The 18,221-nt window shown below is 45.7% G+C and overlaps 1 protein-coding gene across 2 annotated transcripts in view; it reads left to right on the top strand.

Moving 5' to 3' along the window:
• Positions 1–3,130: 3,130 nt before the first annotated feature.
• The window catches only part of CEP170B (centrosomal protein 170B), an 87,694-nt gene continuing 72,603 nt past the window's right edge, over positions 3,131–18,221 (top strand). Inside the window, exons 1-2 of one of the 2 annotated variants that reach the window (XM_030558614.1) lie at positions 3,131–3,486; positions 7,089–7,224. In XM_030558614.1, the coding sequence (XP_030414474.1) occupies positions 7,120–7,224 (105 nt within the window). In that variant the 5' untranslated portion in view covers positions 3,131–3,486; positions 7,089–7,119. The remainder of the gene's footprint in view (positions 3,487–7,088; positions 7,225–18,221) is intronic. The other variant, XM_030558615.1, reaches the window with a different exon arrangement.

Here is an 18,221-nt window from a genome sequence, read left to right as displayed (position 1 = left end):
TGATACAGTTTCGCATGATATTCTTATAGATAAGCTAGGAAAGTACAATTTAGATGGGGCTACTATAAGGTGGGTGCATAACTGGCTGGATAACCGTACTCAGAGAGTAGTTGTTAATGGCTCCCAATCCTGCTGGAAAGGTATAACAAGTGGGGTTCCGCAGGGGTCTGTTTTGGGACCGGTTCTGTTCAATATCTTCATCAACGATTTAGATGTTGGCATAGAAAGTACGCTTATTAAGTTTGCGGATGATACCAAACTGGGAGGGATTGCAACTGCTCTGGAGGACAGGGTCAAAATTCAAAATGATCTGGACAAATTGGAGAAATGGTCTGAGGTAAACAGGATGAAGTTCAATAAAGATAAATGCAAAGTGCTCCACTTAGGAAGGAACAATCAGTTTCACACATACAGAATGGGAAGAGACTGTCTAGGAAGGAGTATGGCAGAAAGAGATCTAGGGGTCATAGTGAACCACAAGCTTAATATGAGTCAACAGTGTGATACTGTTGCAAAAAAAGCAAACATGATTCTGGGATGCATTAACAGGTGTGTTGTAAACAAGACACGAGAAGTCATTCTTCCGCTTTACTCTGCGCTGGTTAGGCCTCAACTGGAGTATTGTGTCCAGTTCTGGGCACCGCATTTCAAGAAAGATGTGGAGAAATTGGAGAGGGTCCAGAGAAGAGCAACAAGAATGATTAAAGGTCTTGAGAACATGACCTATGAAGGAAGGCTGAAGGAATTGGGTTTATTTAGTTTGGAAAAGAGAAGACTGAGAGGGGACCTGATATCAGTTTTCAGGTATCTAAAAGGGTGTCATCAGGAGGAGGGAGAAAACTTGTTCACCTTAGCCTCCAATGATAGAACAAGAAGCAATGGGCTTAAACTGCAGCAAGGGAGATTTAGGTTGGACATTAGGAAAAAGTTCCTAACTGTCAGGGTAGTTAAACACTGGAATAGATTGCCTAGGGAAGTTGTGGAATCTCCATCGCTGGAGATATTTAAGAGTAGGTTAGATAAATGTCTATTAGGGATGGTTTAGACAGTATTTGGTCCTGCCATGAGGGCAGGGGACTGGACTCGATGACCTCTCGAGGTCCCTTCCAGTCCTAGAGTCTATGAGTCTATGAGTCTTTGCTGCTTTTACAGCTCTCATTGACTTCATCTGGAGTTGTGCACACTCAGCACTTCTAAAAATCAGATCCTTCTCTCTACCAGCATCAGCACACAGCTGGATACATTCAGTACTTCTGGGCTTGGCACTTCATAGACCTGGCACCTCTGGGCTTGCTATGTCAGTTATGAAAGTAAAAAAAAATTGCTTTAGCCCCGGCAACTCTTTCATTACAAATTAAGCACTGGATGCATTATAATAATACTCAGTGGCTCCAGTTTTCCTTCAACAGAAAAAAGCTGCCTGACTGCTATCCATACCAGTGAGCATCAGTGATTTTCTAGTTACATTTGTAGATCACTATCAACGACATGTGTTTTCCTGAACTTGTTCCTTTAACAGTCTCTTCTTCCATTCACAAACTCTCCAGATTACTCCAATCCCTTGTCGATCAAGATATGTTCCTTCAAGGAGTAGCAGCTAAGGATTCTAAGTAGGATAAGCATGCTTTAAAAATGCATGTTGAATGGAATTTCAGCCTACTTCACTAAGCCAAAGGAGGTATGTCCAGGGCTGGCCCTTCCATTAGGTCACCCTAAGCGGTCGCCTAGGGCGCCAGGATTCGGGGGGCGGCATTTTGTGCACTCCCTACGGGGCGCATGGGAGCTTCCAGTTCTGCTCCCATCACGCCACCGAAGAAGGACCTTCTGCCGATGTGCCACAGAAAACAGTGGCAAGCAATTGAGCAGCTCAACGACTGCCGCTGTCACCTGCGGCATTTCGGCGGAGGGTCCTTCTTTGGTAGTGCGATGGGAGCGGAACCAGAAGCTCCTGCGTGCCTTGTGGGGAGCACACAAAATGCCGCCCCCCGAATTCTGCCTAGGACGCCAGAAACCCTGGCGCCGCTCCTGGGTATGTCTACACAGCAGTGTAGCCCAGGCTTGAGCCTGGACTCACACCTAATCCCCCTTGCATTCACACAGCAATTGAGTTAACCTAGGGCTCAGACCTAAGGTCCCAAGACCCTGCAGGGCTGGAAGGTCTAAGCACGTGTTAAGCTGGGATCCAGGGTCTGAGCCCTATTGCTTTCCCATTTGCATGTAGCCCTGGCTTGACTTGGGTCCTGGAAATCTTCTGGATGTATCCCAGAGTTCCTTGGGGAAACCTGGAGGATCAGGAGCAGTGCTGTCTGTTGGTATCTACTGGGGCACTGGGTATCAGAACTCCATTCTTAATTCTGACACTCAATTTGCTGCATTCATTTTATAGCCTTGCAAACTGAAGATAAAACAGTCTACATCACAGAAGTGTTGCAAAGCTTAATTAATGTTTACAAAGCCCTTTGAGAACCTCGAATGAAAAACACTATAAAAGAGAAGTACGTTACTATTATTATTAACATTCATTATGAATGGAAAAGTCAAGTACCCAGCAATCAGATTAGGATCTGCCTACTGTGCCATTACATTGGGTGTTCAGATACCAGGATGAGAGGCACCTTTGAAATACCAGTGAGAGCTAGATAGATCTCTTCTGCATCATCAGCTAAATTTGGCACAACAACCAGCTACTAGCCTGCCAGCTGTTAAGGGAAAGGCCTTCTGCCAACATTTTCATTAATAAATGGGTGAAAGTAGACGCACACCCTGGCATGCTCCGACTTGTGCATATGCAAGGAATGGGTGTGCTCCTAGAAGCTGGGGTTGCAGATGAGCATCTGGCCAACTTTTTATGCACATTGGGCAATGTGCCTGCAAGCAAAAATGCCCACCCATTTTTGCACCCATGCTTTTGACAATGTGGGCAAATTGCATACTGTAGCATTTACTGCAAAGCCTGATGCACAGCTACGATGCCCTATAAATAATAATCAGAGTGTAGCTCAGAAACGGGGACTGGAGGAAAAAGCCCTGCCCATTATCACGTCCTAACTCTTGGTTGGAACATGTCTGCTCCTTGCTGAACACACCCAAGCGCGTTGCATGCCCGGCTGCAAACAACTTCGCCGTGACTGGGGTCACAGCAGAGCTCAGGCTGCAGGCACCTTTAATGTTTAAACCAGCTTGTCACCTGACCTAACCTGGATTGTCTGCTCCGGGGAGGGCGGCTGCAGGAGAGACGGGCTCGGGGGTGGTGGAAGGGGTAGGAGCCGCCTACTGACGTCTAGAACCTGCTGTGCAAGTGCAGGCGGCGCTGCCTTCCCCTGGCAGGAGAGGGAAGGAGCCCGGCGGCCGCTGACAATGTGCAATGCCAGAGGAGCGGCCAGTCGGGCAGGGAGAGCCGGCTAGAGGCAGGCGCTGAGCCGGTACCTGCCGCCACCCGCAGCTGGCGGAGGGGCAGGGGCAGGCAGCCGCAGCGGGCTGGAGCAGGTACCGGGAGGCCGGGCCGGGGAGCGAGCCTGCGGTGGCGGGCGGGGGAGGATGGATCGGCAGCCGACAGGAAACAGCTGATCCTCAATGGCTTTGGCCTGCGGCCTCCGCCACAGCAGCACCTGGCTGGATTGCAATGCACCAGCCGGCCCGGGCCTGCGGGCGGAGTGGGGAGGAGAAGCGGGGCCGCTGCCCGCTCGGGGCCGTGCCCAGGGGGCTGTGAGATGCGGTGGGGAGCCGGCTGCCCCCGGGCAGGGGCAGAGGCGCGGGGCAGTGAAATGCGGAGGGGGGGGGTCTGGGCTACCGTGCAGAGAGCGGGGCAGGGGAGGAGGCGCAGGGCGCTTGGACCGAGAGATCTGCCAGGCTGTGGCCCCGGGGGAAGGCGGCCGGGCCCCTTTCCAAGTCTTGGTGGCTGCGATTGATCTGGGGGAGAGCTGTCCGCCGCTCTCCAGTCTAGGGCTGGGGGGTGGGATCAGAGCTCCCTTCCTTCCCCGGCTCTGCTCTGTTCCATTCTCCACCGCACATGATTTTGGGCAGGGAAATAGACAATGTGCTTTAAACCATCTTATCCCTGATCTCCCCCCCCCCCTTTCCCCAGCCTGGTCCTCTCTAGACAAAGAGCCGCGATCTGCCTCCCCCGTGACTAATGGGCTCCATTCCCCCTCCAGGCTCCTTGGTCCCGCGGGCTGGAGGGTTTGTTGTCGCACCTTGTTTGGTTGGTGTTTTCCCTGGGTGTGGATGACTGGCAGCAGCTTTCTAATGCTGGCGGATCATGGAGGAATATACAAGCCAGCCAGTTTATTGGCATCGGTGGCCCACCACACATGCAATCAGCATCTTAAACATCCCCGAGCGGGTTTTGTTCTCAATCTCTGCCCCTCCATTGTGGTGGATTTGGTCCCGTGTGCGGCTTGGTAAATCCTCCCTCCCCCTCCTTTTAAAAACAAAAACACTTATATATTATGTCAATGGGATTAAGTGGCTTTGTTCTGTCTCTTTTTGCTTCTTTTCTAAATAACCCTCCTCTCCTAGAAGTGTCCATAATAAGCATTAGTTTCAGTAGTGTCTGCTGCTAGGGGTGAGAGCTGATTAAAGATACAGCCTCTCTCCACTGACTCGAGCTAAGGGTTGCAGCTTCAGTTCCTCCACTGACTTTCTGCATTGTGGCCCAATAGCAGCTTTATGGAGTGTTTATTCCCTTCCTCCTAGCAACAAATGGCAACGCAGGCTCACTGCATGGCATTAGAAGCAAAATGTAATGTCAAAAGAGGTGGGCTGAGTATCTTTATCCCCTAGCGTTTGTGTAGGACTAGCAGCATAACAGGGCAGACCTTTCTGTCTGGGTCCCTGCCCTTCACAAATAGTTTTTGGTACGAATGCACGGCCTCCTGGCGTCTTGCACCAGCAGAGTGCCCGTGCGGTTGAATAGCATTGTGCCCACTCAAGTCAGTGAGGCTGTTTTGAATAGGCTAGAGGTGACAGGGGAGTGGTTTTACAGAGACCTCCTTTCTGCAGGAGAAGTCCTTCCCTTCTGTCGACTCCTGGGGCACTGGTGCCAGGCGGCTTTCTGTGATTGTCCACATCTTGGTGCTTTTATGTTTCCAACAAGGAATACCTGAGAAGGGATGGATGGAACCAGAGGAGCTCAGGGGTACTCTCAGATGCTAAAAAAGGAAAATAAAGGCAGCCCAGTAGTATGTGTGCTTGGTGCCCTATGGGATACAGATGAAGTCAGAATCCATGCCCCAAGGAGTTCCTAATCCAAGACAGACAACATCCAGAACCTCTCTCTGAGCCTCCCAAGGCAATCACTGTCTTGGAACTCATTTCAATGTCCTTTGGGTGGACAATGGCATTTTTACTGATGCAGGATAGCGTTTGTAGTATTATTGCAGCTGTGGTCCCGTGTCCCAGGAGTTAATTGTTCCATATCAGCCCAAAAGCCAAGTTAGGCACTTGCCTGAGAAGAGGATATAAAGCCAAAGGTGCATAGCACAAATTGCTCAATAATGAGGGGTATCTTTTCATGTGAACTTATTGTCATGTGACTTTGTTTACACACAGTAAACGGGATAGTAATACTTGCCTCAGGGCTTATGAAGTTTACTTCATGTTTGAAATATGCTTTGAGATCCTCAAAAAGAAGATTCTGTAATGCAGAGATCATGGGGCATGTATGTTAAGTGATCTCTTTCCCCTTCTTGCCATTAGTGTTGATCCATCCTGCTTTGTTAGATGGACATTGTGCACACTCTCACCTATAGCTAGAAACAAAACAAAACTTTGCGAAGAGGAATATGGTGGCGGGGAATCAAATGGATAGAAAAAAAGGGAGTCTAAATAGTGATACATCCTTTTTTCTTCGGAGATGGGGGGGAGGGAGGGTGAAGAGAGAGAGAGAGAGAGAAACCCTCTTCCCCCAAAAACAAATGGCTTTCTTCCCTATCCACCCTTGCCCAGGGACATCAGAAACCTAATGGGAGAGCACAAGCCGCGAACAGGTTTGCTGGAACAGTAGCCTGCAGAAGTCATACTCCTCTTAGAGTGTCCCTTTATGCATTAGCATCGCTGATCTCTGACCAGTCATACTTTAGAGTTAGACTGTGATTTAACAGTGTGCCTGGTATAATGGGAAGTATGTAGCTGCGCTGTCCTGGAGCAGACTGGATACAGCGCGGATAGCCACAGTCTGTTCCCTGGTTCTTCCCACTTGCTGTGGAGGTGGGGTGGGAAAGTAAAGAGCTACTGATACAGAACTGTAGCAGGTTGCATCCCCCACCATATACCAGCTGAGCTCCTCTGGCTGGCTCATTGTGATAGGGGGAATACAAGGCTCTGCCTGCTCCTTGCCCCACCTGCTCTTCCCCTCCCCGGGCGTTGCGTTGTGCCTGCGATGCAGATATCCCAAAAGGAGAATAAGAGGGCATGTTATATCTCCTTACTCCCGGAGTTAGTATGGCCAGTAGTTATGGACCAGCTTAGCTATTTGAATATGGAGGTGGAGGAAGCATGCTCTGTGCTCCTTGCCAGTCTGGAGGATGCAGTGGGTCCAGAGAAAGCCTGGTCTAGAGAGCTTTCCTGCTTGAAAACAAAAATGGCCATACTGGGTCAGACCAATGATCCATCTAGACCAGCATCCTGTCTTCCTACAGTGGCCAGTGCCAGGTGCCCCAGAGGGAATGAACAGAACAGGTAATCATCAAATGATCCATCCTCTGTCGCTCATTCCCAGTTTCTGGCAAACAGAGGCTAGGGACACCATCCCAGCTCATCCTGGCTAATAGCCAGTGACAGACCTATCCTCCATGAATTTATCTAGTTCTTTTTTGAGCCTTGTTATAGTCTTGGCCTTCACAACATCCTCTGGCAAAGAGTTCCACAGGTTGGCTGTGCATTGTGTGAATAAATACTTCTGCTTCTATACCATCTGTTGGCTTTGTAGCCATTGGATTCCAATAGCCATGTATTTTAATCTGTTTATAAACTCCCACAAAACTTACTTAATGCATTCAGATTAATTTCAATGCTGTCAATTAACTTGCTTCTGTTATTGGCCAATAACTAATAACAAACTATATATATATGTTGTTTTATTTGTTCAGGATGTTTCAAGGTTAAGTGCCAAACACCAAAATGAGTGTGACTTCGTGGTTCCTGGTGAGCAGCACTGGTATTCGCCACCGGCTCCCTCGGGAGATGATATTTGTTGGCAGAGATGACTGTGAACTAATGCTCCAGGTAACTATATTTTCATAAAAAATGTTCTGATCTGGTAAATATCCCTTGAAGATGTAGTAGATGTCTTGACTGTGAAGTTAGGGGTCTAGAAGCTGTTGCAGACCTAAATGTTGCTTTTAAATAAATCCCCTAATTCATAAGAACTTGATTTGAGGCTAAATTTACCATATCCACAGAGGTTTAATGGACTTGTGAAAGTGACAGCGAGCTTTCTCAAATGGCCCACTGATTAGTTTGAGAATCAGGGCTTCATTAGCTGTAAGATAACTGACTGGAACAGATTAACAGTGCTACTCCTGAGGGAATTCTGTGCCAAAAAGTTAAAAATTCTGTGCCAAAAATGTAAAAATGGTGTGCATGATATTTTAAAATTCTGCAAAATTCTGCATGTTTTATTTGTCAACACAATATAATTATGCCATTTTCAATTATTTTGGTCATTTATTTCAAAATACCTATCAGCAAGTATGTCTGTAACAATACAGACAACAACAAAGAGTCAGGACATTTGTTTTGACAAATAGATTCCTTTCTCGAGATATTAGCACATTTATATGCAGAGGGCGATACTAATATTTCCATGTATGTCAAGCACAGAAGTCTTCAAGGGTATGTCAACACAGTAAAGGAAAACCCGCGGCTGGCCTGAGCCAGCTGAATGCGCTCAGTCTGTGGGGCTGTTTCATTGCTGTGCAGAATTACAGGTTCAAACTAGAACCAAAAGTCTAGGACCCTCCCACCTTGCAGGGTCTTAGAACCTAGGCTCCAACCCCAGTCCAGAAGTCTACACAGCAATGAATCAGCCCTGCAGCCCAAGCACTGTGAGCCAGAGTTGGCTGGAACAGGCCAGCCAGAGGTTTTTCTTTGCTGTGAAGACATATCCTAAAAGACAAGACATCCTTAGGAGTGAATTTAGGCCCTAATCTGGTACAGCACTGAAATATGTACAGATAGTTCAGCACTTGACTAGCAGCTGAAGCCCAGAGCATGTTCGGAGCCACCGGCTGGGGGTTCCCCGGCCCTGCCCCTCTCTAGCTCCAGGCGCACTGCGGTAGCAAGCAAGAGGGACAGAGTCTTGCACACACGCCCCCCTATGTGATGATTTATGTCCCCCCTGGCTGTCCCCTCCCCTGTCTCCCCAATTTCTGAACCAAACGCACCCGCTTGGAATGTGTGAATCAGTTATTCTGCTCGGAAAGAGTAAAATCTGCAGGGGACATTAATTCTGCACTTGCGCAGTGCTGCAGAATTCCCCCAGGAGTAACCATGTGGCTGCTCATACAGGCACTACACAAAAGAAACACGATTCTGTCCTGTCATGCTGAATGGTTAGGTTGTTTTTTCTGTAGATTTTATGGCATATACCATCCATTGATGCTTGTGATTTTGGTTTTCGCTAATTTACTATTTAATTACATTGTTAGTGCTTTCAGAGTAAAGATCCAAACCAGGGACTTAAGAGAAACACAAATGTTCAGTGCAGAAACTAACTGATGTGGTGGCGTGAATGAGATGGCATCCTTCTGTCCTAAAAAGTTACTGTGTTGCTTTTACATAAAGATGCCCCTCGCCTTCCCCTCGGTGGAATAATCCAGTTTGTTTGCAGTCCTGGCCTTGATGGTCAGATGTTTCAGCTAAAGAATGCTACATATTGTTGAACATAGAGATGTACAGACTGGAGAAGAACGTTAACCAGGAGCCCTTCACCTTAGGACTTTGTGGAAATTCAGGACCAAAATTCTTGGCTTTGGCCTAGTAGAAACATTAATATTTAGATGCCGAGAGATCTTCATTGTGAGGTTGGTTTTTGTTTTTTTTTTTTTTTTTTTTTAGTTACAAATGAACTGGTCTACAAAGAGGGGAAACAGCTTTGTTTTGCCTATCTGAAGCAGAGGTGCCTGTACACAGGGGCTGCTCCAGGCACCAGCACAGCAAGCGCGTGCCTGGGGCGGCAAGCCGTAGGGGGTGGCCTGCTGGTCGCCGTGAGGGCGGCAGTCAGGCAGCCTTCAGTGGCGTTTCTGCGAGAGGTCCACCAGTCCCGCGGCTTCGGTGGCGGTTCGGCGGCGGGTACGCCGAAGGAGCGGGAATGGCAGATCACCTGCAGAGCCGCCGCCGAATCTGCGGGACTGGCGGACCTCCCGCAGAAACACTGCCGAAGGCTGCCTGACTGCTGTGCTTGGGGCTGCAAAAATCATAGCACCGCCCCTGCCTGTACAATGGTCCCCAGATCACTGGTTGCAGCGTTTAGTGGTGATCGGGGGAAAGCTGGCTGGCTGTTGCGCAGTGGGGCTCTCTTCTCGGTTCTTACCTGCTGACTAGTGTAAAGACATGTCATAAATGCTTTTCGAATATTGTTTTCTGGCGCAAACAATGTTTGTAGCTGCTGCAGGGACTTTTTGTGATTAGGGCTGGGAGGGGAGAGATTGGGTTTCCAATCAGAGAGGAGGCGTTGACAAGCAATCAATCTATTAAGATGTGGTCTAGCTATAATAACGTTTGAGAAACCTCTACTCAAAAGGAAAACTTGGTGTTTTGGGGGCACTGATTTGCAATGAATGAAATGGCTAGACAGGGTTTTCCAGAGTTTGACACTCCAGCATCATATTGTTTCATTTGTTGGGGTTTCCCTTTATCATGCTTTCTTGGTTTGTCTTCTTACATGTCTATGTTTGGGAGTGGGAAGTAAGACGTGCAGAGGTTTAAAATGTCCTAATATTTTCTGTAGGGCTGTATCTGACTGTTCAAAAATCCTGATTGTTCCAAAGGGCTTGAGTTTTTAAGTGACCAACTTGAGGCCTTTTAAAGGAACTTGATTTCATAGGGTGGATGCTTGGCACTTTCTGAAAATCAGGTGTCTCTAGTTGGGCACTCAAAAATGGAGACCCCAAATCAGTAGTTACTCTTAAAAATCTTGGTCGCTATTTCTTCCAGCGTTAGCCCATTTCAGAGCTATCAAACTGAACCCTCACCATTCCTCTGGTGCAGCATTTCCGGCTGAGGAGCTGCTCTGTGAGGCTGAGAGTTGATTCAGTGCTGTGCTGCTCCTGGTCTAACAGACTCATGCCATCAGCAGCAAAGCCTAGCAGCAGGGATCCTTTTAAACTTCAGTCTGGCTCTTTTTGCTGGGTCACAGGAAGGGGGAAATTAAGTAGGCGCCAATAGAAGTTGTGAGGAGGATGTGATTGTGGTTGGGAGTCTGGGAAAGAGAGTGAAGGGAGGCGGGTTTAACTGCTTACCCAGACTGAAAGCTTATTAAGGCCAGTTGGTCGATGTTCATGTGACACATCAAACATGACCCTTTCTGAGTGTATTTCTTTGCTGTCCTCAGTAATAAGTCTTTTGCTCTCAGGGGTGCCCAACCTATGGCCTGTGGGATCCATACATAGCCCACCAGAGCATTTCATAAAGTGGCAGGGCTTGGGCTGTCATCCCCAGGCAGAGAATCTGTTTGGCCCACACAAGGTTGTGCTTAGGTTTATGTGGCCCTCCTGTGTAATAAGGTTGAACACCACTGCTTTAGATGATACTTAACTTCTCATTTGGAGAAGCATAGTGGATTATTGTACTAGTTATTCACTTCTAGAGATGTTCTTCAGAGCTTCTTTTAGGTTCCAGATGAAATGAGTTTACAGTAATCTAAGGCAGATTATAGAATTTTCACGTCACATATGTGTTTGCAAAGGTGCATGTGAGCAGATGGAGGTTGGGGTCTAAAAATAGACCTCTTTCTACAAGACCTTTATCACAAAACCACTGTGCAGACTGGCCCGACAGTTTGTCTTCAGAGGGGCCTAAGAAGTGAAGGCATTGCACGATGCATTGCATAGAGGTGTATTAGCAAAGCTCTTCTGTGGGGACCATACTCCTAGTTTACTGGAACCGGTACGTTTGTTTAGAACTTCTGGGTCAGCATGCTTACTGCAGAGTTATTTTGTTTGGAAGTGTGTTTTCGGGGATCGAGCCATTTGCAGTAAATTATTCCTAGTACACATACAGCAGACTGGTATTGTCAGGGGAATGGAATGTATAACCTAATAGGTCTCGAACATTATGATTATTTAGTAGTCGTATTGTGGTAATGACTAGGTCAGGGCCTCACGTGTTGCAAAAGACAGTCCCTACCCCAGAGAGCAGACTATCTGTTATTCTGCTGCTCTAGGAATTATTTGTGGGCGGGGATGGGAATAGATTCTTATTTTTAAGTTTCTTTAGTTGAGTTGTTTCCAGGTAACAATAGATTCCTAAACAATTAAAATGCTTTACGGTTTTGTTACAGAATTATAAAGAGATGCTATATGCTTTATTTTGACCCGGGTTCACTTATTTCATCCAGTGGGCTGGATCTACTGTTAGCAGTCAACTAGTTGAAGAAGATTGTAGCCTTAAAGCTTGAAACTAAATTGGTTTGCTGGGCAGGAACTTAATCTTTCTGGAAATCTTCTACACCTACTTAGAGGATTAGAAATATTTAAAATACTTCTGCGGTGTTGTCAGGCTTTTTAGTGCAAGTAGTTGTGAGGCATGTTTTGGTTCTGAACATAAGTAAAATGGAAAAACTGGGTTTAACTTGTATTTTGAGGTGCAGCCTGGATTATTATAAATAGTTAGGGGCTCAGTTGTGCCATTCTCACGTTGAGTTTCCTCTTCAAGCAGTCCTCTTGATTCCAGTGAGATTATCCAAGGAGTAAGATATTATTCAACATGAGTAAAGGTTTCAAGGTCCGTCTCTAAATAACGTAGTAAAAAATGCCAAGTTTGCATGACCTTTTTTTGGGGAAGAGAATCAATTAAAATTTTTTCTCATGAAAATGTTTTGGATTTTGATCAAAACAATTTTTTTCGCCAGGGAGAATTTAGGGGGAAAACAATAACTTTTTTCAAACTTTCCTGAAAAATATAAATGGCATTTTTAATCAACTCTGACCACCTTTCTTAATCTTTTTTGTATTGGAGGCTTTAACAAAAATGAAGAGAATTAAGTTTTCATAAACTGAAAATTCTTGCCGAAAACCAACCATTAAAACAAAAAAGCTGGCACTGGGAGCTGTGTGGGGGGAAGAGGAAGCTGGAATTGGTTGGGCACCAAGGGGTTGGGGATTAAGAACCAATGTGATGAGGGGAGGGAGAAGAGCAGCCCTGATAAGGCCCTGGGATGCAGGGGAGGACTGGGAAAAGGAGCCAGGAATGGGGGGAGACTGGACCAGGAGCCTGGGAGGGTGTGGGTGGTAGATTGAGATTGGCTGAGGAGCCCCCAAAGGGGCACATTAGGAGTCGGAGCCAGGGGGAGGGTTAGGGAAGAGACAAATCACACAAGGGGCTGCAAATGGGGAACTGAGGTTGGCTGGGGAAGGAAACTGGGACTGTGTGTGGGATGGTAAATACTCTGCTAAATCAGGTCTGAAGTGTCTAAAACTGGGCACCCAAAATTAGTGGAATCTTTTGGCCTAAATAATTTTGTCTCAGCTCCCTATCTGTAAAATGGGGATAATACCCTTGCAGGGGTGTTGGGAAGATAAATTAGTTAATGTTGATGAAACACTCAGCTACTGACTCACCAAACTCTTTATGGCAAGGCAATCTAAGGGATAAGGAGTTCAGGAGAGCTGGCAGTTTCTGAAAGAGGAAAGACAAAACAGCAAACTGTCCCCATATAAAGAAAAGGAAGAATAGTAAGGGGCCAATATGGCTCCATCGTGAGCTCTTTAATGACCTGAAAATCAAAAAGTGGAAATATAGACAATTTGCTTGTGTTATTCTTTTGTACTCATGTTTTGCATGTCGACACAAAATGAGAACTGCTAAGGCACATCATGCATTACACCTAGCAAGGGTCATACAATGCAGTAAGAAGAGGTTCTATAAATATATTAGGAGCAAGATGAAGGAAAGTTTAAGTCCTCTACTTAATGGGGAAGGAGAGCGAATAAGGGATTACGTCAATAAGGCTGAGCTGTTTAATGCTTATTTTGCTTTAGTCTTAACTAAAAAGATTAATTGTGACCAGATGATTAACACAGTTAATATTAACAAGGGGAAAGGAATAGGGAAGAACAGGTTAAAGACTATTTAGATAAGTCAGAAGTATTCAAGTCAGCAGGATCTGATGAAATGTATCCTAGGGTACTTAAGGATAGTGCCCTGCAAATCCGTGGATATCTGCAGACTGTTCTTGCAGATTGCAGATCAGATGCTGATACAAATTTTGTATCAAAAGCTCTACATATATGTGGATATCCGCTTTATATCCATGGACCATTTTTGTTGATCTCTGATCGGATGCGGATACAAAGGTTGTATCTGTGCAAGGCTCTACTTAAGGAACTAGCTGAAGCAATTATCAGTTGTCTTTGAGAACTCATGGAGAGTGGGTGAGGTCTCAGAGGAATGGAGAAGGGCAAACATAGTCCGAGGTGGCTCTATGCAGCAGCACAGCAGTCAAGTGGCCTTCGGCGGCATCCCTGCGAGTGGCCTGCTGGGGACACGGATTCGGCGGTGTTACTGCGGGTGATCTGCCGGTCCCGCGCCTTCAGTGTATCCGCCGCCAAATTGCCGCCGAGGCTGTGGGACCGGCGGACCTCCCGCAGGCATGCTGCTGAAGGCAGCCTGACTGCCGCCCTCACGGTGATCGGCAGGCTGCCCCCCACGGCTTGCCACCCCAGTCACGTGCTTGCTGCGTTGGTGCCTGGAGCCGCCTCTGAACATAGTACCTGCCTTTAGAGAGGAAACAAAGAGGACCCGGGGAATTATAGACCAGGCAGTCAGCCTAACTTCAATACCTTGAAAGAAACTGAAACAAATTAATAGCAATCAGTTTGTAAGCACCTAGATGATAGTAGGTTAAAGACTCATAGACTCCAGGACTGGAAGGGACCTCGAGAGGTCATCGAGTCCAGTCCCCTGCCCTCATGGCAGGACCAGATATTGTCTAGACCATCCCTAATAGACATTTATCTAACCTACTCTTAAATATCTCCAGAGATGGAGATTCCATAACTTCCCTAGGCAATCTATTCCAGTGTTTAACTACCCTGACAGTTAGGAACTTTTTCCTAATGTCCAACCTAAATCTCCCTTGCTGCAGTTTAAGCCCATTGCTTCTTGTTCTATCATTGGAGGCTAAAGTGAACAAGTTTTCTCCCTCCTCCTGATGACACCCTTTTAGATACCTGAAAACTGCTATCATGTCCCCTCTCAATCTTCTCTTTTCCAAACTAAACAAACCCAATTCCTTCAGCCTTCCTTCATAGGTCATGTTCTCAAGACCTTTAATCATTCTTGTTGCTCTTCTCTGGACCCTCTCCAATTTCTCCACATCTTTCTTGAAATGCGGTGCCCAGAACTGGACACAATACTCCAGCTGAGGCCTGACCAGCACAGAGTAAAGCGGAAGAATGACTTCTCGTGTCTTGTTTACAACACACCTGTTAATGCATCCCAGAATCAAGTTTGCTTTTTTTGCAACAGTATCACACTGTTGACTCATATTAAGCTTGTGGTCTACTATGACCCCTAGATCTCTTTCTGCCATACTCCTTCCTAGACAGTCTCTTCCCATTCTGTATGTGTGAAACTGATTGTTCCTTCCTAAGTGGAGCACTTTGCATTTATCTTTATTGAACTTCATCCTGTTTACCTCAGACCATTTCTCCAATTTGTCCAGATCATTTTGAATTTTGACCCTGTCCTCCAAAGCAGTTGCAATCCCTCCCAGTTTGGTATCGTCTGCAAACTTAGTAAGCGTATTTTCTATGCCAACATCTAAATCGTTGATGAAGATATTGAACAGAACCAGTCCCAAAACAGACCCCTGCGGAACCCCACTTGTTATACATTTCCAGCAGGATTGGGAGCCATTAACAGCTACTCTCTGAGTACGGTTATCCAGCCAATTATGCACCCACCTTATAGTAGCCCCATCTAAATTGTACTTTCCTAGTTTATCTATAAGAATATCATGCGAGACTGTATCAAATGCCTTACTGAAGTCTAGGTATATCACATCCACTGCTTCTCCCTTATCCACAAGGCTCATTATCCTATCAAAGAACGCTATCAGATTAGTTTGACACGATTTGTTCTTTACAAATCCATGCTGGCTATTCCCTATCACCTTACCACCTTCCAAGTGTTTGCAGATGATTTCTTTAATTACCTGCTCCATTATCTTCCCTGGCACAGAAGTTAAACTAATTGGTCTGTAGTTTCCTGGGTTGTTTTTATTTCCCTTTTTATAGATGGGCACTATATTTGCCCCCTTCCAGTCTTCTGGAATCTCCCCCGTCTCCCATGATTTCCCAAAGATAATAGCTAGAGGCTCAGATACCTCTTCTATTAACTCCTTGAGTATTCGAGGATGCATTTCATCAGGCCCTGGTGACTTGCAGGCATCTAACTTTTCTAAGTGATTTTTTATTTGCTCTTTTTTTTATTTCATCTTCTAAACCTACCCTCTTCCCGTAAGCATTCACTATATTAGACATTCCTTCAGACTTCTCAATGAAGACCGAAACAAATAAGTCATTAAGCATCTCTGCCATTTCCAAGTCTCCCGTTACTGTTTCTCCCTCCTTACTGAGCAGTGGGCCTACCCTGTCCTAGGTCTTCCTCTTGCTTCTAATGTATTGATAAAAAGTCTTCTTGTTTCCCTTTATTCCCATAGCTAGTTTGAGTTCATTTTATGCCTTTGCCTTTCTAATCTTGCCTCTGCATTCCTGTGTTATTTGCCTATATTCATCCTTTGTGATCTGACCTAGTTTCCATTTTTTATATGACGCCTTTTTATTTTGTAGGTCACGCAAGATCTCATGGTTAAGCCAAGGTGGTCTTTTGCCACATTTTCTATCTTTCCTAACCATTGGAATAGCTTGCTTTTGGGCCCTTAATAGCGTCCCTTTGAAAAACTGCCAACTCTCCTCAGTTGTTTTTCCCCTCAGTCTTGATTCCCATGGGACCTTACCTATCAGCTCTCTGAGCTTACCAAAATCCGCCTTCCTGAAATCCATTGTCTCTATTCTGCTGTACTCCCTTCTACCCTTTCTTAGAATTGCAAACTCTATGATTTCATGATCACTTTCACCCAAGCTTCCTTCTACTTTCAAATTTTCAACGAGTTCTTCCCTATTTGTTAAAATCAAGTCTAGAACAGCTTCCCCCCCTAGTAGCTTTTTCAACTTTCTGAAATAAAAAATTGTCTGCAATGCAGTCCAGGAACTTATTGGATAGTCTGTGCCCCGCGGTGTTATTTTCCCAACATATATCTGGATAGTTGAAGTCCCCCATCACCACCAAATCTTGGGCTTTGGATGATTTTGTTAGTTGTTTGAAAAAAGCCTCATCCACCTCTTCCACCTGATTAGGTGGCCTGTAGTAGACTCCCAGCACGACATCACCCGTGTTTTTTACCCCTTTTAGTCTAACCCAGAGACTCTCAACACTTCCGTCTCCTATGTCCATCTCCACCTCAGTCCAAGTGTGTACATTTTTAATATATAAGGCAACACCTCCTCCCTTTTTCCCCTGTCTATCCTTCCTGAGCAAACTATACCCATCCACACCAACATTCCAGTCGTGTGTATTATCCCACCAAGTTTCAGTAAGAGTAATAGCCAATATGGATTTGTCAAGAACAAATCATGCCAAACAAACTTTATTTCCTTCTTTGACAGGGTTACTGGCCAAGTGGATGGGGGAAGCAATGGATGTTGATTTTAGTAAGGCCTTTGACACAGTCCCATATGACATTCTCATAAGCAAACTTGGGAAATATGTTCTAGATTAAATTACTCTGAGATGGGCTCACAACTGTTTGATAACTATTCATTGATAGTCTGTCAATGGTTCACTGTCAAATTGGGAGGAATTATCTAGTGAGGTCCTGCAGGGATCAGTTCCAGCCCGGTACTATTCAGTATTTTCATTAATGACTTTGATAATGGAATGGAGAGGATGCTTATAAAATTTGCCGATGACACCAAGCTGGGAGGGGTTGCAAGCACTTTGGGGGACAGGATTAGAATTCAAAATGACCTTGACAAATTGGAAAATTAGGCTGAAATTAACAAGATTAAATTCAATAAAGACTAGTGTAAAGCACTTCACTTAGGAATTAAAAATCAAATGCACATCTCCAAAATGGGGAATAACTGGGTAGGCAGAGTACTGCAGCAAAGGCTCTGGGGGTTCTAGTAGATCACAAATTGAATATGAGCCAACAATATGCTGCAGTTGCAAAAAAAGGCTAATATTCTGGGATATATTAACAAGAATGTCATATGAAAGATACAGGAGGTAATTGTCCCGTTCCCCTCAGCTGGAGTACTGTGTCCAGCTTTGGGTGCCACATTTTAGGAAAAAGGTGAAGAATTGGAGAGCGACCAGAGGAGAGCAACAAAAAATGATAAAATGTTTAGAAAACTTAACCTATAAGAAAGTGTTAAAAAACCCAACAACCTGGGCATGTTTAGTCTTGAGAAAAGAAAACTGAGGGGGGACGTGATAAGTCTTCAGATAGGTTAAGGGCTGTTATGAAGAGGACCGTGATCAATTGTTCTCCATGTCCGCTGAAGGTGTCACAAGAAGTAATTGGTTTTATCTGCAGCAAGGGAGATTTAGGTTTAGCCCTTGTCTACACTACAAAATTAAGGTGACCTAAGTCCACACTATGTCCCCTTTGTTGGTGATACACGTCCTCACTAGGAGCGCTTCCATTGGCTTTACTTTGTGGGACACTGACAGCTAGAGTCCACCCCCCTCGGATGGTGGGGCTCCGGCTGTCATTCGCACAAGGGGCTGACAGCCAACAGGTGATGTAAATAATGCAGTGTGTACACAGGCACTCCAGCGACCTAACTGCATCGACCTACGTACTATGCCTCTCGCAGAGGTGGAGTTGTTCGGTTGGTGTAGTGGGCAGCTTACATCAGTGGGAGCAAGACTGTAGTGTAGATACTGACCAAGTTAGACTAGGCCTAAGGTATTAGGAAAATCGTTCTAACTCT

Source organism: Gopherus evgoodei, chromosome 4 (genome assembly GCF_007399415.2).
Source record: "Gopherus evgoodei ecotype Sinaloan lineage chromosome 4, rGopEvg1_v1.p, whole genome shotgun sequence".
NCBI classification, from domain to species: Eukaryota; Metazoa; Chordata; order Testudines; family Testudinidae; genus Gopherus; species Gopherus evgoodei.
The sequence above is the reverse complement of the archived record's forward strand: the minus strand, read 5'-3'. Positions and strand labels throughout refer to the sequence as shown.